At 53.5% G+C, this 20,583-nt stretch overlaps 1 protein-coding gene across 1 annotated transcript in view; it reads left to right on the top strand.

The window, feature by feature from the left end:
- The window catches only part of CTNNBL1 (catenin beta like 1), a 157,286-nt gene extending 143,726 nt beyond the window's left edge, over positions 1–13,560 (top strand). Inside the window, exons 14-16 of the mRNA XM_032420188.1 lie at positions 627–764; positions 1,000–1,072; positions 11,496–13,560. Of these exons, the coding sequence (XP_032276079.1) occupies positions 627–764; positions 1,000–1,072; positions 11,496–11,584 (300 nt within the window). The 3' untranslated portion in view covers positions 11,585–13,560. The remainder of the gene's footprint in view (positions 1–626; positions 765–999; positions 1,073–11,495) is intronic.
- The last annotated feature ends 7,023 nt before the right edge of the window (positions 13,561–20,583 follow it).

Here is a 20,583-nt window from a genome sequence, read left to right as displayed (position 1 = left end):
GGATTGCAATGGTTGAGGAAAGAGACTCCTGTTGCTCGTTGGGGTGTTGGCCTAGGGGAGTGCCTGCTGGTGACGTGAAATGGAAAGGGTGGTGGCATTTGCTACTGACGCAATGTGAGCCCAAAGGGGCACGTGTATGTACAATGGGTGTCTGTGCCATCACCATCAGCCTCACCAGGGCATCAAGACAGAATTGTGGAGACAGGACCGCTCTGCCCGAGTTTGACCCGACTGGGGAGGGAGAGAGAAATCTGTAGGTCTTTTAGAGAGGTGATGTACCGGGGCTGGAAGCGAAGACTAGAGAATGAGTGGAAGCAGATAAATAGCTGAGATTTGTGTCCCCATCAGCTTATTTTTTTAGATTGAATATGTGGATGAGATCATTTTGGCCTTGACTCATTGCACAGGTAAAAAAAATGGGCTTTGATCTGACTCCCTGGACCTCTAGTCCATTAAAAATGAGAACATAAGAAAGGTACTTTAGAAGATAATGGGAGGAGCAAGAGACATCATGGTGGAATGGTCTTCTGGTGGTGGTGGTGGTGGTGGTGGTGTAGTTGCTGTTCTTTTGTGTATTATGGGCTCACTGGCCAGTTCATTTGTCCCAAATGCTCATTCGCTTGCAGGACATGGTCCGGCGCGGGGAGATCATAGACAACGACACGGAGGACGAGTTCTACCTCCGGCGCTTAGATGCGGGGCTCTTTGTCCTTCAGCACATCTGCTACATCATGGCGGAGATCTGCAATGCCAACGTGCCCCAGGTAGGAGGGGCTGCCCCTGACGGGCCTGTCCATGCCTGCCTCCTTCCTGGTCCCCTGCCTGGGCAGAGACTCCAAGAAAGAAGCGGATCCACCCTCCTTAACTCCCTGCACTCTGTGTGGGCCCGCTCCATCAGGGGTGGGCGCGAGGTGCACACTTTGCACAGGATGGATGCTGGTGTCTGCCAAGACAAACAGTGCTTTTCCTTTCTCTCCCCTCCCTTCCCCTTCCTCACAGATTCGCCAGAGGGTTCACCAGATCCTGAACATGCGAGGGAGCTCCATCAAAATCGTCAGGCACATCATCAAGGGTGAGTTGTGTGCTGCTTGTGTGTGAGGCTCTGGGAGAACTAAGTGATGCTTACTTTCTAAGTCTCTGTCAATATCCCTGGCATTTGGTGCACAGCATTCTCTGCACTGCAGGCTTAAGTGTGTTGTCACATGCACTGTGTGTCCAGGTCATCTTTGTCCGGATACCGAGGACTGGCCTAGGTATTCATTCTATGCCTCTGACCCTTCAGTTCCAGCATTTAAAATACATAACAAACAAGAGGCAGCAGGGCTTAGAAATATTTGTTAAAAATTAAAAAGAAAGAAGAAGACAAAATAAACAAAAAGCCCAGTTCCAAACTACATGTAGTGGAAAGAAATTGCTTTCTTAGGGGGAAGAAAACAAGGAAGTAACAGGAAATACCCGGAATTATGCAAGACAGCAGGAAGTGAATCTGAGGCAGTGTGGTGTAGCAGAAAGAACATACCTGCCATCCAGCCTTGGCTCTGCCTTCCCCCAGCCGTGCGAGTGTGATCTAGAAGAACTTTTGCAAAGGTTCAGGAGACACTACAAAACAGCATCCAGTTCGTACCCAGTGGTAGATGGTGCCTGGCACACAGATAGTGCTCAGTCAGGTGAGCGTCCCTCCTGCCCTCAGCTACCCCAGGGAGTCCCTCCAATGCTGTGACATCTTTGGGACCTTCCTCAGCTGGAGGCTCCCAAGGCCTGCATTGGTGTGCAGGCTCGCAATCACAAGGGTACCTGAGCTGGACTCTGTGCCCGTGGGCCCCTTAGCACAGACTCACACACACAGCAGTAGAGGCCCGTGCTGGACACGGCTCCTGCCAGAGATCAGAGAGAGCCAGGGTAGACTGGTAGCTGTGGGCAGATTTTCATTTTCCCGCTCTGGCCCATGTTCTGCCCATTTCTAAGGTGAAGGAATAGGCTAAATTTACTCAAAGGGTTTGCCTGTAAGTGGCTTATAACTCCCATGACAGGTGGGAGATGAAATGTGAAGATAAAGGGTACATACAATAAAGTGAAGAGAAGTTAAGAGCCATGGTCTCTGGGATCCGGCTCCTGGGACTGAATCCTGGCTTTGTTACTTACTGTGTTACCTGGGGTGAGATACCCAATTGCTCTTGTGACCTCATAGGATGGGTGAGAAGATTAAATAAGATGATAGATTGAAATGTCTGACCCTTAATAAGTTCTCCGTAAATGTTAGCTATTATGAATATTATGAAATATGATGATAATTGTCATCATCATTATCATAAGTGAGGCATGGCTACAGTCTTACGGGAAGTCTCGTGAAAGTGGCATCGAGCTGGGTCTTAGAGACTGGGACCGGGACATCCCAGAACAAAGGAACAGTGTGCGCGAAGGCATGGGAGCAGGAAACCCCGTGTTTAGCACGGCCACCCCAGACCAGTGGCAGTGGGACCTCCACTGTGTCCGTGTTGCAGAGAGTTTGAGGTATTGGGATCTCGTTTTCTCCCTCAGAGAAAGAGGAAAGGGAAACCATTCAGGAAGCAAGCCCAGCACTCTGTGAGCCCAGTACGGCGGCATCCTGGGTGCTCCTTCCCCGCTCCGTGTCTCGCTCGCGTGAATTACTACACAGCGTGTCAGGCTGCCTCCTCCCCGAGGTGAAGCTGTGGTGATTGGCAACTCCAGTTTGTAAATGGCGTTTACGTCTAACACCCACTTGTTCAATTAGAACTTTTCATCGCTCTCGGCTCTCCTGTCTTGCATTTAGGCTTCTCCCTGCACTTCCATCCCTGCAGTCAACACAGTGATCTTCTGAGAAAGAAAGGGTGTTTTTAATGGATACTGACATGTAGTAGGTGGATGTTTTCCTCTGTGAAATCCTCGCACATATACCTTAGGTTACTCAGAGTTTTCAGTTGTTGTGAGCCAGGCTCTGTCTCCCTCAGGTCCCGGTCTAGCCCCCCAGTGCGTTGTGGGCTGTCGGGCACAGACTGGATGCGGAGTAGAGATTTGTTGATGGAGCGGCCTGCGCAGATGCCGCGTTCGTTCCTGCCGCTCTTGGTCCTCTGCTCTGTTGCTTTCTTTCCCCCGAGGTCTGCCAGGCCAATCCTTCGGTTCTCCCTCCATCACGCTGCCCAGCCAGTGGGGTAGTAAACCCGCCAGTCCCGCCTCTAGCCTCCATCCTGAATCTGTGCAGCGCTCTCCATCTGTTACTTCCCATCGGAGCACCCAGTTTATTTCCTTCCTAGCCCTTATCCCAATGTGTAATTGTTTTTATTTATGCCTTTGTTTACTCTTTTTGTGTGTCTCATACATTAAAATGTAAGTTCCGTGACGTGGGGACGTTGTCTGGCTTGTTCACCGTGTCTCCTCAGCACCCAGAGCAATGCTGGGCACATAATGAGAACCCAGCGAATATTTTACATATTGTTGAATTCAGCCCCACCCTTGTGCAAATTGAATTTGGCAGATGTTTGCTGAGACTTGTCTCGGGGCTAAGCACCATGCTAGATACTGTACTCAGGGGCCACACGGCGCCTGCCCTCGTGGAGTTTATAATCTTCTGGGGACATGGATGTGTAAGTGACCAGCCGTAATTCAAGCTAAATGACATACATGCTGCAGCAGCTACTGAGCCGGCATTTGCTGAGTGCCGGGCTCTGTGTTCAGGACTAGAGATGCAAAGAAGAAAAAGCAAGAGCCATATTTTTGAGACGTTCACAGTCGAGATACTCGAAACTAATTACAACGTGCTAAGTGCTGGTTGAAGTTGTGAACAGTGTGCTAACGGAGTGGTAAGAGCAGTTCTGGAGAGCCAGGCCATTCCGTGGACTCCCAGAGGAGGGAGAGGCTCCTCCCAGGACTGGGAAGAGTGTTCCAGGGGGAAAGACACATCCCAGGCAGAGAGAGATGGCCCAGGGATAGGACAGTATATCAAAGGGTTATCGACCTTGCGTGCACTGGCAGGCACCCGCCGTGGCTCACTCCCACCTCAGGGAAGCCCTTCTGCCTGTGGTGTTGTGCGGGGGAGCCGAGCCCATGTGGCCTGCCTGTCTGCAGCCAGCGAGCCCCTCAGGGCTGTGTTGGTGTTAAAAACAGGTCAGGCTGGCTGGCGGGGTGGATGGCTAGACTGCTCAGGCCCTCCCCCTTAAAAGCCTTCACTCCCTCCCCCTTCTTCCTCCACCCTTCCTTCCATCAAAAAGCATGAGAAAACAAAGCCTCATAAAGAAAACCAGCTCATCAGTCTGTCCTCTTTGATTTTAATTTTGTTTTCCAGTTTGGGTTGCTTCCTTTTTTTTTTTTTTTTTAACATACTAATTAGATGCAAGCTTTTTCTTTGATTTTTATGGCCTACATATTTCCTAAGTTTTGCTGGCAGGATGACAGCTGATGTATCCCTTGAGGTCCCAGGAAAACGCTGATGAGGCAAGCCCAGCAGGGGTCTTTTCCCTTTGTATCTCAGTCCCCTTTCTCAACCATTTTCCTCCCTCCTCTTCTGTTGGGGGTGCCAAGAGAGCTGGGAATAATTGATGGCTCATTAAAGTCCTTCTTTCTGCAGACTGCTTACTCGGCGCTCCCAAAGTCCAGCCTTCCCTGGAGCTGGCAGCTGTTCCAGGCCTGAGCACTGTGGCACCCATGTAGGAGAGGGTGGTCTCTTTGCCAGAGAAGGGCAGGCCACACCATGTGCCCCATGAGGGCGGTGACAGTCTTCCTGCCTGTCATCTTGTGCCTGGCCCATGACTGGTGCCGACAAGGGGCTCAGTTAGTGCTTACTGTGGGTGGGGTGGGGGGGACGGGGGTGAGCTAGTGCTTCAGGCTTCTTTGTGCTCTTCCAGAAATCCAGGACCATGGTAGGTAGAGGGGTCACTCCTGAGCACGTCCTCTGGGCCAGGCTTCTGTGTGTATTCTCTGGTTCTCACAATAGCCCTAGAAAACAGGATTACAATCTCCATTTTGCAGATAAGGAAACCAAGACTTACGGGGGTTAAGGGACATTACCTGAGTCACTAATAATGTTGGAAACCAGATCAAAACTCAGAACTATACACAGTCGTTCTTCCATCTGGCAGGAAGGAAACCTCTAAATTGTTGGTTGGCTGATACAGTCCTCCCATCTTTTAAGAAAGAAAATTGAGGGCATCCACTTTTATAGAGCACCCACCTGGCATCACAGGGCACTAGGTGGGCTCCTAAGATGAATGAGACACTTAGGAGGCCCTGTCCCTGGGGGGCATACAGTCCCATCACAGGTGAAATGACTGATCACTACACAAAGCAGCATGAAGTCAGTGCTAAGACACAGAGCGGGAGTCACGAAGGCAGAGTTCATCCTGCTGCAGATTAAAAGGAACGAAGATCCAGGGAGGCTACACAGAGGAGTTACCTTTTTTTTGGTGGTAAAATATATGTCAGGATTTACCATTTTAACCATTGTGACCGACACCACCACTTATCCACACATTTGATTTTCATCTTGCAAAACTGAAACTCTGTACCCATTAAACACTCACCCCCCATCTCTCCTCCCCCCATTTCCCTGGCCCCTGGCAGCCACCCTTGTCCTTTCCGTGAAGCTAATAAGTGACTAAGGAGGTGGCTTCTGGAAGCATGTGACAGACCTCTAAGGGCAGGCACAGATGTCCATCCTTGAGGGGCCACCTCCTTGGATGTGGTGTAGGAACTGTGACCTGGAAATACTGTTTAGTGTAAATACTTGTGCCAAGTGTTACCGTGGAAGCTGCTGGCAAGTCTCTTCAATGTCTTAGTCACTGGCGAAAGTTGTCGGAAGACCGTGTGCCTGCCGGGCTGTTGTGCAGGGGAAAACTCAGAGGATTACTGACTCAAAACTCTTTGATTGGTGGCAAAAAGACTGAGCCAAAGACTTCAAAATGCTTTAAGAAATTGGCTCCTCGCCCTTTGATTTGCTTTTGGGCTTTATGGCTTGAAATCTCCTCTAGAAGCTCATAAACATGTATTTCCATATTGATTTGGGGCTCTTGGTAACCTTAGCATTGCCTCTGAGATTTTGAAGCTGCAGAAGCTGACAGGATTTCTCTTCTGATGACGTGTTGATGTGTGCGTGACTTGCCCCAAGTCGTGGCTACTTGTGACCACTAGAGTGTTTGGAGGCAGGAGAGAATCCTGGAGAGGCGTGCATTTCACCTTGGGCAGCTTGTTACCCTCTCTAAGCCACAGTCTTTCATCTGTGAGGTGGAGATAAGCTGCCTCACCAGGTTCTGTGAGTCCGGGGAGGCACCATGCGCACGCACATGCTTGCCACAGGGCAGCTGCTCTACTGCTGGGATCCGCGCGTGAGCTCCTCCAGCAAGAAACAGATCGGAGACACACAGACCCGCGTGATTCTGGCTCTCTGTGTAACTTTGGCTAAGTTAGTAGATAATGTGTTTGAGCCTTGGTTTCCTCTCGGTAAAACACGGACCTGGTGTGTGTGAATATTGCTCAAGTCGAACTACAGTCAGGCGCCTGGGACAGAGTACGTGCTCAGCAAATGGAGGCTCCCTCCCTGGCTTTCTTGGCCTAATCCTTTGACCTGGAGGTGACAGCAGCCTGGACTCAGCACATGGACCAGACTCCTCGGGGCCTGGTGGGGGAGGGGAGGGTGCTTTCCCGGCAGCTCAAGTGTCCTCAGGACAATGGGAACATGACCCCTGTTAGCATGATAAGTATCCTCCTTTTTTTTTCTTTTTAGTCTTTTATTTCTTTATTTCTTCTTTTTTTTTTTTTAAGATTTTATTTATTTTTTTGTCAGAGAGAGAGAGCACAAGCAGGGGGAGCTGCAGGCAGAGGGAGAGGGAGAAGCAGGCTCCCCGCCAAGCAGGGAGCCCGATGCGGGACCCGATCCCAGGACCCTGGGATCATGACCTGAGCCCAAGGCAGACGCATAACCGACTGAGCCACCCAGGCGCCCCTCTTTTATTTATTTTTCATGTGCTTGCTTCTTTTTGCTTTTTTTTTTAAATTTTATTAATTAACATCATAGAGTACATCATTAGTTTTTTGATGTGGTGTCCCATGATTCACTGTTTGCGTACACCACCCAGAATCCTTCTCCTTTAAATGGGTGTCATTTTAGTGGAATCCCTGATGCACTTGTGTCCTGTAGCTACAGGTGAGTGTCCTCCTCCTAGGGAAGTGTGACACTAGACCTTCCAGGTTCATCGCTGTCATTAAGGAATCTGTTGGACATGGACTTTCCTTTCCCAGTTTCTAGTCTGTGGTGATGCCTGTGTCTTCCAGAGTTTCCAGTGTGAAAATAGGGGCATTCTTCTCCTCCCCCACCCCCTTCCTCCTGCATTTTTTAAAGGGTGAGCATTTGAGGCTTCAGTTTCAGGGGTCTGGACCAGGCTTGTGAGCTCGGCCCAAGTCTCTGCCCTGAAGACAGTTCTCCCCACCCACCAGCCCCAGGGCCCCTCCCTCTCCCTCTTAACATAAACAGAACAGCTTGTATTCCATGTCTGAATAGTAAACCCGCTGTCTAAAGTTTGCTTTAATATTTATGCGTTCAGCACTGCTGCCTGTTTTTGAGCTCCATCAAAGCCTTTATTATAAGAGCATTTGAAAATGCTGGGGCAGGAGAGAAGGGAGTTGATGTGCACACCATCTTTTTCACTCTCTCCAGCCCGACTCACCCTCTTCTTCTCTCCCGCTCTCCCCCAGCCCGCTCTCCCTCTACCCCACTCCCAATTCCCCCTTCATCTAGCATCTCTCTTTTTCTGCATTCTCTCTTCCTTTCTTAGACACACACACACACACACACACACACACACACAGCAAAGAGAACTCTTCCCCAAGACCTCTGGGAGGAATCTGTTCAATATTTATGAACTGCTGCAGCAGCTACAATAACCAGAGGTAGCTGGCACCACCAAGATTTGCTCCAAATAGGATTCTACTATGGAAACAAAGAATGAGTAGGGGTAAGGGGCGGAGAGTGAGGGCGCGGGGCACAGCTATGCCGGCTGCCAATGGCCGGGGAAGAGCACTGGGGCCTCATCTGACCTGGTTCTGGGCCCAGCTCCATGGCTGGCTTGCTGTGGGACCCTGGCCAGTCACCCGCCCTTCAGAGTTGCACTGTGTTTCTGAGGGCCCTGCGAGTTCTGACATTCTGACCCGCTCCACATCTGTGGCCACTGGGGCCCCTTTACCACAGGACATGGCATCCAGAGTCTTAGCCTTTGGGAGGACTTTGTAGCCAGAAGCCCTGTGGGGCTGGGCTGCTTTGGAGCACTCACAGTGCAGTTTCTCCCCAGAGGGTAGGGAACAGGCAAGGTGGCATATTGCTTAGTAAAAAGATACCACTTTGGGGACTGGCTCTCCCGCCCACTGGCTCTTTAGGTACCTTTTTCCCAACTCACACATGTTTTGGTTTGAATTTCAGCCTCTCTACCGTCCCGAACTTGGGCACGTTGCTCCAGTTCTCTAATAAGCTTCAGTGTCCTCGTCTGCAGACAGGGACGGCATTCTGTCCCTTGCACAGTTGCTGCCAAGATCAGACAAGTCATCATACCTCCACACCTGGCACCCACTGTGGAGGAGACAGCCCCTCTTCCACACTGTGCCTGTTCTGTTCTCAGCCTGTTGCCAGACACCAGCGAATCTGATGGTTTCCCCCTTCCCCACAGAGTAACAGGAGATGGGCCATGGGATGGGTACTCTGTGTGCTTGTATTTTTTTCTAAGGCCTTGGCCTTTTCTAATCCCCTTGATACGAACTTTGGTTTCCTCTACCTGTGGGTCTCTAGAAAGAGATTAGGTCCCTACAGGGAAGCTGGCTTGAGTTGGAAAATCACTGCCCCAAAGGATCAGACTGTTCCTCCACTTGCCTCCCTCCTGGGTCTGAGAATACATTAGGAGAGCAAAGTGTTAGTTCAATCCATTAAGACTCTTGCTTCCAGACCATGCCTCTGGGGGTATTAAATGCTATAATGGTCTTTTCTCTGTCTCCTGGGGCAGCAACTACTAGATCATTCACATGTGAGTAAGAGATAGCACTTATGTACAGCCCTTTAGCTGTCTCTGCAGCCCAGATCCTGTTCTCCCATCACCCCAGCCCTTTCTTGAAGGGGCCTTTAATAGAAGGCATCACAGCCATTTGCTGGTGGAGGTGATGAATGCATCTCATGGAAGAGGACGATTCCCAGGGGGAGACACACAGCTGGCACATGTCTGAACCCCAAATCCCGTTTTCCGGCACATGCCCAAAGTAATAAAGAGGAAGGAGGAAAAATGAAGAAGTGGCAGGAGCAGAGTTATTCCCCAGCACGGTGGGGGTGGGAGGGAGCAGGGGAGGGGTTGCACACTTCCTTCTCTCTCCCCAGTCTTTGTCTGATTTGGATCAGCGGATGTTTTATTATGTAAAAGCCTCTTGCCCAGAGTTGTCTATTCTACCTGAAGCTGCCCAGTGTGGGGAGCGGGGCAGGGACGCAAGCAGTCACCCTAGTCCACTACTCTGAGAGCTTGTGCACCACGCCACACTGACAGTTCACTCTCGGCCAGACTCTGCTCGGTATTCAGCCAAAAGTAAGGCACATGCCTCTGCCTTCCTGAACCTCCCCATCAAGTTCAGGGTGGTCTGGAAGTCGGGCCTGTGATGGGGACCCTGGCCTGAGGACAGGAGCCAGAGGAAGAGGGCACCAGGTGGGCTTCACCAAGAAGAGGGCCCTTAAGAGGGGCCTGCAGGGATATGTGGGCTCTCCACATGTGGCCCTGCTGGCCTGAGCAAAGGAGCCTCGGGGAGGGAGCTATGTGTCTTGAACATCTGTTGTTTGCCAAGTACTTTCTATACATTTTCAGAGGAGACCCTCCCAAGGTCACTTAGGATTGTGAGTCGGAGACAGGGTTCAAACCCAGCCCACGATGTCACACTGTCTCCCTCTGTGAGTCTGTGGGCAGTGAGAACACTGTCTTCCCTTCCCTTCCAGCACATTCTCTGTCCTTCCTCCTGGGACTCACTGTAGGAAGCCCACCCCCACCCCCATGCCCTGCACTCCAGTCCCTAAGTCCCACAGCATTTCTGCACCGTATGCCCCACCTCCTAAAACCAGGGTGACTATATAATTTGAGGGGATACTTTTGAAAATGAAATGGAGAGCTGTAAGTATCGTGCTGGGATAACTGGGTAAAGTCGATCACGTGGTGACCTACCTTGATGCTCTGATGGTGTTCTCTGGAGATCTGTCTTCACTGTCATCCTCTGTGTCCTCCTCCTTCTTAGAGCATTCTCCTTGCCTTTGTGCTCTAACTGAAACCCACCTCTCCCAGGGGTGGGCCCTCTCCAGTGGTGGCTCTTTTCTCCCACATCTTCCTGCCACTGAAGACAAGGGAGGACCATCTCGACACCATTGTTTCTCCCACCTCCCCATTTACCTAAAAACTTCCAGCTGTGTGAATCTCACATCCAGAGACTGTACCCTAACCCCTCCTTGGTGGTGCAGCACCTGTTCCCCTCATGGGGGAATTCAAGGCTTACTGTCACCTTCTCCACTATTCTGTCATACTTCTTGGTGATGTCCATATCCACGTGTCTCTCTAGCACCCCACTTCCAGCCTATCTTCAGAATGCATGTAAAATCTGAAGACTTGTCACCCCAGCTGTGACCTTTTTGGTCCCAGCCACCATCAAATCATATCTCCCGCTTTCTGCCCTTGTCCCCTTCAGGGCATCTCCCACACAGCCACTGGAGTGAGCCATCACTCTTTGCGTAGAGCCCTCCCACAGCTCTGGGCGCAGGGGAAAGGCCAGAGTCCTTGCAGCGGCCCATAGGCCCTGTGGTCTGTGGCCGCGCCTTCCTGTCCCCAGTGCCGAGCTCCGGCCACACGAACCTCCACATTCACCGTCCACGCTCAGAGCCTCTTCACTGGCCAGCCCTCTGCCGCTCGCTCCCAGGCCTGCCCAGCGGAGTTTGCCTCAGGTCTTCATCACGTCTCTGTGAGGCCTTCTGACAGCCCCCCTCTCTGTGCTATTCACTTGCTTGTTCCCCCACTAGAAAGTGGGCTTCACAAGAGTGGAGATTTTTCATCTCTTTTGATCATTACTTTATCCCTATTGCTTCAAATAGTGGTTCTCAAATTTGCGTGTGTTGTCACTCCCTGGACGGCTCGTTCACACGGACTGCTGGGTCTGTGCGTGGGTCTGAGTTGGGCCCCAAATCTGCGTTTCTGACAAGTTCCCGCATGCTGCTGCTGCTGGTCAGGGTCACCCTCTGACAGACACTGGCCGGAGCAAGCGTGCCTGTGGCAGGCACCCGCTTCTCGTGCGCCAATGACCGCGTGTGTGAGTGGGGGGTGCGGCTGGGGAGGACTCAGTGAGGACAGGTGAGCCGGGCCCTGTGCACCGAGCGCCTCCGGCCACAGCGGCCCCGGGGGCTGCTGTTGGAGGTGTTAGCACAGCATGCGAGGCAGGAGCGGGGATTTAGGGAAGGCCATGCCTCACGCTGCCTTTGTCTCCCCCAGAGTATGCGGAGAACATCGGGGACGGCCGGAGCCCAGAGTTCCGGGAGAACGAGCAAAAGCGCATCCTGGGCTTGCTGGAGAACTTCTAGAAACCCCCTTGGCCTCAGCATGGACTCTCTCTGGGCCTCCATCCAGAAAGTTTTTACATGGCGCCATGTGACTTTTGGGCAAATTAAAGCTAGTTTTGGTATTCCTGGCTGGCATTCTTTGTAGCAGAGCAGTACCCTCTGCTCTTCACTCGGCACTTTCCCAGCAGCTGTCCTGGGACGCCTCTGAGGAAGGTCAGTGGTGGGCCTCACTCGCTGTGAGGGAACGGAGGCTCAGAGAGCATCACGGTGGCCCCCGCGGCTGCTCCGGAGTCCTGCGGGGAGGCTGCCCAGCTGGAGCGGGGAAGGGGAGCGTGTGGACTGGTGACCTCTCTGGGCCTCCCAGCCCTGACCCGAAGAGTGACACAAGGCTTGTGGCTTGGGCAGAAGCAGCCCCGGGGAGGCTTCCAGGGCACAGTGAGGCCAGCCACCCAGAGCACACAGACCTTGGAGCAGCATTTCGAACCCTGGCCACCCATCAGAATCACTGGTTGGGAGGGAGCTCGAACAAACACATCATGGTCGCGCCCCCCTCCCCCCGAATGATGAAATCGGGATCTCGGGTGCGGCCCGCATGCCGGGACGAGTTCTAGCTCCAGGCAGTTCCGTGCATCGGGGGGAGCACCACTGGGAGGGCGGAAACAGGCCTTGGGCCCAAATTCCAGCCGCGCCTGCCAGCCTACCTTCCTTGCTCTGCAGAGGAGGGGTGGGGCTCAGGGGCGAGCTAAGTCATCTAAGCGTGCGGCGCCTAGTGGGAACCTGAGAAGTGGGGTCTCCTTTGTTCTTCCCTTACACGGCTGGGGCTTCGCATTGGAACCCCACCCATTTTACACGGGGTGTGAGAAAATGGCTCAGCGGCCCGTTAGCAGGTTTTTAGTGTCTCCTCATGAGTGAGGAGGTGGAGGAACAACCGATCCAGAAAAGCAGTATTTCGTTAAATGGCGTGTTTAGCCCAGGGTCAGCACCCAGGCTACAAAGGGGATACCACACACCCTGCCTGCGCCCGTGGCCAACACTGCCAGGCCGCCCAGCTCTTGCTTCTCACTGAACCCCAAGTACAGGGTTGTGGGCGGCCCCCACCATCTGGCCGGAGCCGGTGTGCCAGGGGAGACCCGGGCAGCCACCAGGGAGGATGCCGAGTAAGACGGCGCCCGCATCGTGCCCGGCGTTGGGCAGGTGGGAGGGCATCAGGTAAGACCACCCCCGCCCAGCAGGAAGGCAGACAGCATGCCCGTCCTTGTCGTGAGGCGGCCGTTCCAGCAGGGCGGTGGTGGGCAGGTGCACCAGGACCTAGCCCAGAATCAGAATGGCCTTACAGTCTCATTTTGGATTTAGGCGTTTGGTTTTTCTATTTCACTTTTCTGTGACTACAATAGCGACTGTGTATCAAACACCTGCTATGTGCTCCTTGCTGTACATCCATTCTTTTAACATGCACAACAGTCCTGCGGGCATCGTTATCCCCCATTTATGGAAGCGGACACTGGGGTCCCGGAAAGGGTAAGGACCTTGTGCGAGGTCCTGGGGCCGAGAAGCAGCAGCATGTACGTTCAAAGCCGGGCCTGCCTGCCTGTGCTGGCCGCACTCTCCCCTCCACCCAGCTGCTCCGTCTGGGAGACCACCACGGGTCACTGACTGACATGACGCTTCCATCGGTTCCGCTGTCGATATGTGGTGTAATGAATTCACAAAGAATAAAGCATGTCCAGATGTAACCTGCAGAATCAGAGACTCTTTGAATTAAGGATGATACTTCAGAGAGCATTAGTCCTTCAGCATTATCCTCTTTTTTTAAATTGTATTTGTTTTTAGCCAGGTAAGGCTTGTCCATGGTACATGTTCAAAATTCAACAAAAAGGCAGCGAGGAGTCTCCCCTCCCATCTCCCGCCCCCTAGACCTCCCTTCCCCTGTCGCCTGGTCGTCCATCCAGAGTTCTGTCCAGCGGTTGTCCAGCTGCCTTCTCCTGAAGCTCCAGGTTTCCCAGAAGCGCATCAGAAGCCAGCATAGAAGGGAGGGTGGGTGGGGTTCGGGGCCGCTCACCCCGCTTCAACCAGTCGCTCCACTCTGCCTTGCTTCACACGTGGGGGTGCCTCCTGAGGTTTGTTTGACAAGTCCCTCTGCCAAAAGCAAGTTTCAACTCCTGTCTTCACTTTACAAATGAGGAAGTGGTCTCCTTTTCTATCAGTTTTGTGACAGGAGAATTTGGGGGGCGACATGAGGTATAATCCCTTAGGACTCAGAAGGGGTTATAGTTCAGAGGTGCTGCAGGGACCAGAAAGACGGGATGAGGAGAAATCTTGACCCTCTGCTCTCTGATTTTAACAGCCCACCACACAAGGCTAAGAAAAGCTTTTGAGAACAAGGTAAAGATACTCATTACTAACCTTGCTAACCCGTTGGCTCCTGGGGTGTGGTCCTACCTTTTGTGGCTGCTCATGACTGAGACCCTGTCTGCCTCGCCAAGCAGCCCCACCCCTCCAGAAGGACTTCTTGGGCATCCAGCAAAGGCCGCCCTTGCCGTATGGTTCTGAACTTGACTTCTGCGTCTGCCCACTGTTGGGGCTCCAAACTCTTCCCTTCAAGCAAAGCCCCCATGGCCCTCCTTGTGCCCGTAGCTGAGTGGTATTGGCACCCACCATCCCAGCAGGGCAGTATGCCTTTTCCTATCCAAACACGGCAATAAAGTAGCCTTTAAACAGTATTAGCCAGAATTACTTTGCGAGGGAAACGAGGATGTCACGTACCTCTTCCTTCACAGCTTGCTGCTCTGTGGTGGTCAGCATGCCCGAATTCAGTGGCAGCAAGATGGGCCATGTCTAATTTAAAGAGATTGGCATGCAGACTACATTCCCCCTTCATCTGGGCGGAAGCACTTTTGGGGGAGCTGGAAGCCACCCTTCTTTGGTCACCCCCCACAGGAGCACCCGTGCCCAGGTGTCGTCCTCTGCCATTACGAAGAGCATCAGTTTAGTGTCTGACAGAGAGGTGAGACTCACTTTCTTAAAGGCAAAAACTTCTTGATTAGATTTTCTTACCCAACAGTAGAGGTAAGAGCAGAGCCACAGGTTTCAACCTGTCTTCCTCCTTGGTACACACGGGAAGTGGTTGGTGTCTCAGCGCTGGGCCTCCATTCTCATGCTGCGGAAAAGACATGTGCTCCTCCAGCCAGCTTTTTCTTGATTAGGTGACACATGCCCTTGGTATAAACTTCAGAAGGTCCGTAAGGGCATTCCGTGTGTGGATCTCCCAGGTGCATCTCCTGGCCCCCCAGTACCCCTCCCCAGAAGCAACCGCTGCTGAATAGCTGGAGTATCCTTTCAGGGATGTGTTTTCAAGTGAATAAAAATATAACAAAATTGGGAGTATATCATGTTCTCTGTCTGCACCTTGCTTTTCGCTCTACACTCGCCAGACGCACACAGCGGCCCCGCTCCTTCCATAGCTGAGCTTATCTCTGGCAGGGCCACACGTAATTTAGTTAATCACATTCAGGGACATTTAGGTGTCTCCGATCTTTGGCTATCACAACGCTGCAGTGAACATCCTTGGTCATTTCACACACGTGTGAGTTTAAACTCCCAAGCGGAATTGCTAAGTCAGAGAGAATGCGCATCTTTCACGTGATACATACCACCACGTGGCCCGCCCTCCATCGACGGCCCGCGTGCGCGCCTCCCCGCACCCTCTCCAGCACGGCGTCCGCCCTGGCGTCTCTGCCTCTCTGTTGGCCACAGTGCTTGTCGTCTTCATCTGCATTTCTCTTACGAGTGAAGTCATCGAGTGTTTTAGAAGAATGAATTGATTGCGTCTGTGCCGTATTAGCTAATACTCATCGAGCTCATTCTATGAGCTCAGTGCTTCTCTCCAATTAGCTCATCTCACCCCCATTCCTAAGGGGTAGGTACTTTATCATCAGCCCCCTTTCACAGATGAGACCAGATGACGGGGCCTGGGGCTTACAAAGTGACAGAGCTGGGCCTGGAACAGAAGCAAACTGGTTCCGAATTCCACACTCCTGACCTCAGAGCCGCCCTGTCTCCCAACCAAGTGGCAGGGAAGGGGCTCGAGTCAGGCTGGAAGAGAGGCGGCGGGCCATTGTGGAGTCCCCCCCACCCCCACCCCGTCCGTACAGAATGCATCGGAAGCAGAAAGCCTTCGGCACAGGTTTGCAGGAAGCCCCGGAGAAGCAGCCCGTCGGCGGCCTCACGACTGAAGCCACGGTGGCTGTGCGGGCCCGGCTCCCTGAGCCCCTCACCCCCACATCTGAGCAGTTGGCTGCAATACTCACCTGTATGGGGTCCCTGGCTGCTCTACCATGCGGAAAGGGAAGTCCAAGAAACATCTGGAAGGTTAGGCTTTCTCTCTGTAGCTATGGGGAGGAGGAGCTACCTTCCAGCAGCTTGTAGTGAGGATCCTTGCCCCCCGCCTGTCCGCTGAGCCCAGACTCCTACTCTGCACCCCCCAACCCATGTTACATGTCACTGTAACCTCCCAGGGCACGTCTTCCAGCTGCACCCCTGCTCTGGGCGGGGCCCCGTGCTGGGCACAGGGGGCGTGCACCCCAGGCTGAAAGGCAGTGTTAACTCCGCACAGTTGCCCAACAGGGTGTCACAAGGAAGCGATAACGAGCTTTAAGAGAGACGAAGGACAGAGAAGGCCCCCAAACCTGACAGGAGGCATCAGGAAAGACAGGCCAGGGCACCGTATCTGTATCTTGAGTGACGTTCACAGGGGTCTTAAGATGGCCATGAGTCTCAAAAAATAAGAGGTAGAAAGTCCTTCGAGGCAGAGGGAATTGCACAGGCAAAGGGCTGGGGGCCAGATAAAACAGACTCTTGGGGATGCTGGGGCTGCCCTGATACATACCTGGGCAGGGCAAGGGTTGAATGAGCTCCTGGCTATGGCAGAACCCAACAGAATCACAGGCATGTTGATTCCTGTGCTTTCTGGAAGCTTGGGGTCATGTCTAGTCACAGAGCTTGTTCTAGGACACGTTGCCTCCCCTTCTTGTAGGCTCCCACAGTCCTCGAATGATGGGGAAACAGATTCTGACCCCCGAAGGAGGATCCAGCCTGGCAAGTTTGTCCGGGGAGTAACCAGGCCCCAGATACGCTGGTAATAGCTGAGCAACAAGCAAGGCCTCCACCCCTAAGGCAGCAGGAAGGCTGTGGGAGGCCTCTAGGAAGGAGGTGGGAGAAGCCACCAGAGGTGGGTCTGCAGAAGCCAGGACCCAGGTCTGGCCACAGCCGAGGAGGGCTTTATTTAGCCCGGCCCCAGCTCCTGGGTAGGGCGTCAGTGAGCAGGCCCATCCAGGAAGTGCCCAGGAGCAGAAGGGCAGGACGATGGGGCCTCGAGTCCAGCCTCTGTCAGACAAGAGCATGGCCCTTACCCTCTTGGAGTCTCAGCTCTTCTTCATTCCAGGACTGAATGCGAGGGTCTCTGAGAGGTCAGCTTGTGGAAATCCACACCTGCGACCAGCTCAGGGTACCCACCCCATCATTTACTGAACACCCGCCATAAGCTGTGTGGGGAACAAGACAGACACTGTCACTGGCCTCAAGGAGCACCCATCCTCGTGGGACAGACCGAAAGACAATAAACAGGTAAACAGAATGAGTACTGGGGTGTTCTAAAAGGAGCAAACAGGGTACAAAGTGATAGAGACTAGGCAGCGGGGGGCCTAGCTGAGGTTGGGTGGTCTGAGAAGTCCTCTTTGGTGAGGTGATTTTGAGCTAAGCTCTGAATGACATCAAGGAGCCCAGGGGCCTGAGCTGGGGAAAGAGGGGTCTAAGCAGAGGCCCAGACGCAAAGGCTTTGAGGCAGAGGGAGAGCGCCATCATTCTCCAGAAAATAGCCAGGAGCCATGGTGGCTGGACCCACGCGGGAGGCAGGGGCTGCTGGGGGAGCAGGCCAGAGAGGGGGGCAGGGGCCAGATCTTGCAGGGCCCTGAAGCCCACGGAGCAGTTTGGGCCAGGAAAGAATGCCATCTGAGTTTTGAAAAGATTCCTTTGCTTGATGGAGGGCTCGTTGTGGAGAACAGCGTGGAAGCAGGAGCCCCAAGAAGAGGCTGGTGCACGCACCCAGGGAGGAGATGCTGGTGCTGTGGGCCAGGAGGAGGTGGTCTGTGGGGACAGGCTGAGGCAGAGCAATGGGTCACCATGCAGGGAGGGGCCCTGCTCCGGGAGCCGGTCCCCAGCACCGAGGGCTGGGAGCCACTTCACAGCCCAACCAGAGGCGGGTGGGGCCGGCAGAGCTGCTCAGTATATAAATATCTTTAATGAATAAATAGAAGTGCTTTTAGGGCTGGCGGAGTCATATCATTTCCACCTGCCGTAAAATTTCATTAGAAGCGGGCGCTGCAGGGGGAGAAGAATGGCTGCAATGAATCTGCCTGCCCACCCCCAGGCGCTGCCTCCACTCTGGGCCTACTCAGCTCCAGTCCCTGGAGAATCCGGACCCAGGCCCTCCTCCCCAGGCCTTCCTGGGGCCCCCGTGGAAGTCTGGTCCTTTCCTGCCCCAGCACCCCCACCAGGACAGGCAAGAAGCAGCAGTGGGCAGGGACCTCACTCCCCTTGGGAATCAGACACAATGCCTCCCCCCGCCCCCTGCCTTCAGCCCCTCCCCAGGACGGCAGGGACTTCACCCCCTCCCCACTAGTGCAGATTAGATGGGTTTCAGAGAAGGTAGGAACCAACGCTATTGAATTCCAGGAACAGAGCTGGGGGAAAGCGTGCCTGGGGTCAGACTGTTTGACAAACGAGCAAACAGAGGCCCAAGAAAGTAGGGGACTGTCCTAAGATCACTCAAGATCAGCAGAGCCAGCCCTCCCAAACCACCATAGTGGGGGCTACATTATTTAGCACCAACTATATGTCTGGCTCTGTACTAAGCACTTGGTAGGCGCCATTTTATTGCCTCCTGCCTACATTCCTGTGATGGGGAGACAAGCACCATACCATTTTGCAGATGAGAACACTGAGGCCCAGAGAGAAGTAGGATCCAGGTCACTGCCTGTGTTAGCGACAGCCAGATGAGAGTCTGTCTCCACCCGACCACAGCAGCCTTTTTCTCCTTTACGAAAGTGTTCTGGAGCTGAGATTGTTTTTCCTGAGACCTTCCAGAGACTGGAGTAGAAAACGTACTGACTGCCTACTACGTGCCAGGTAGTCTCCGAACTGAAGGCCACCGTCCCCAGCACCTGGCTGCGTCCCTGGAGCATCTTCCAACGGTGGCATGCTCACCTCCATTTTATAAATAAGGAAAGGAAGCACAGAGAGGTCAAAGAATGTGTCCAAGGTCACACAGCTGTGCCACGGAGGCCGGCCATTCACTTGGGGACCGTCAGGCCCCTCCCCGGGCCCCATGGCCACCGTCCCCCAGCCAGTGGTGTCCGGTCAGGAAGCCTGGCCAAATGGACGAGCATAGCTGGCAGCCTGCCTGAGCCCATGGTTATCAGTTAAGCTCATTAAGTGGCCATGACAGGACATGGCCTGGGCCAGCTGCCTTCCCTCCTCACCTCACGCCAGCCCTCTTGGGATCAAGGCCTGAGGACAGGTTTCTGCTTTTATCAGCTACAAGCCAATGTCTCTCTGTAATCGAGAAAGATGAAAAGATATGCAAGCCAGCTTCACCTGGCTGGCCCCGCGGACCGGTGGGCACTGGGCATGGGTGCTGGAGACAGGCTTCCTGGGTTTGAATCCAGCCCTGCTCCTCCCCAGCTGTGTGACCGGGGCAAGTGACTTCCCCGCTCTGAGCCTCGGTCTCCTCGTCTATAAAATGGGGATAGGGCTCTAAATACTACTCACCGTCTAGATCTGAGGCAAGCTGATATGTAGAAAGTCCTTGACCAACGGTTAAGTGCTGATCAATGGTCACACCATCATTACCGACATCCTTATGTTACTGTATTTTCTTGTTCACTTTCCCCACTAGACTGTAAGCTGATTCATCTTTATTTATACCTTCCAGAATGAGCGAACCTATGAGGGCATCAGTCCTTCCAGCAGCAAACACCCGTGCCAAGGTCCTTTAGGAGCAAAGAGTGAGCAGTGTACCTATATACAACAGCTGTCCTCTAAGGGACTGGGGTGGTGAACCAGAGTGCCGTGGGTGGGCCTCCCCTGACCAACTGTCCAGCCGCTGCTTATGGCCTCCCTGGTGCTCCGTCACCCCAGGCCTTTGTCCGTGTGTTCCTGCTCTGTGGCCTGCCCGCCCCCTGCTCCGCTTCCCACTCTCCTGCTGATGATTCTACTGTTGCTCAAGACTCACCTGGGGCCAGAACTAGCCCTTCCTGGGGGCAGGAGCATGGGTCCCGTTCTCAACGGGCTCTAGCCTCCTGGAAGAAACAGAGGCAGATACACCCCTCATCAACCAGAACACGACAAGCAGAGGTTCTGAGAACCCCATGCACTCTGCCCACAGCCCCAAGGCCTCCAGTTCCTCTTTCATCCCCTCTCTGCTCTCCCCAGACCCCCAGTGAGCCTTCCCTGAGCCTGCTTCTCCTGACCTGCCCTGTGAGCTGCCTGAGGGTGGGGGCTGCCTTCCTCCATTTCTGCACTGAGTGCCCAGCATGGGGCTACCACCCAGCAGGAGCCCCTGCAACATTTCCTCAGCAGATCTTTTCTGAGCACCTACCATGTGCCAGGCCCCATGATGGCTGTGGGGATAGAGAACAAACAAGGCTCCTTGTCCTGCAAACCAGCTCGAGGTGGCACTGGGAGTTATACACAAAATAAAAGAGAGTGATAGGAAGGAAGAGTAGCTCCTCTGGTCTGGATGGTCAGGGAAGGGCTTTCTGAGGAGGTAATGGCTGGAGCTGAGACAGGATTGACGAGCAGAGCAGCTGCCAAGGGAAGTTGGGAATAGGATTCTAGGCAGAGGGAATAGCAAGTGCAAAGGCCCTGGGGCAGGGGTGTGATTTGCGTATTTAAGGAACAGCCAGGTGCCTCCTGAATGAGGAGAGCTAGGTGAGTTTGCAGAGATGGGCAGGGAGCAGGCTCTA

Source organism: Phoca vitulina, unplaced genomic scaffold (assembly GCF_004348235.1).
Source record: "Phoca vitulina isolate PV1807 unplaced genomic scaffold, GSC_HSeal_1.0 scaffold22, whole genome shotgun sequence".
Lineage (NCBI taxonomy): Eukaryota > Metazoa > Chordata > Mammalia > Carnivora > Phocidae > Phoca > Phoca vitulina.
This window is presented reverse-complemented; position numbering and strand designations above follow the sequence as displayed.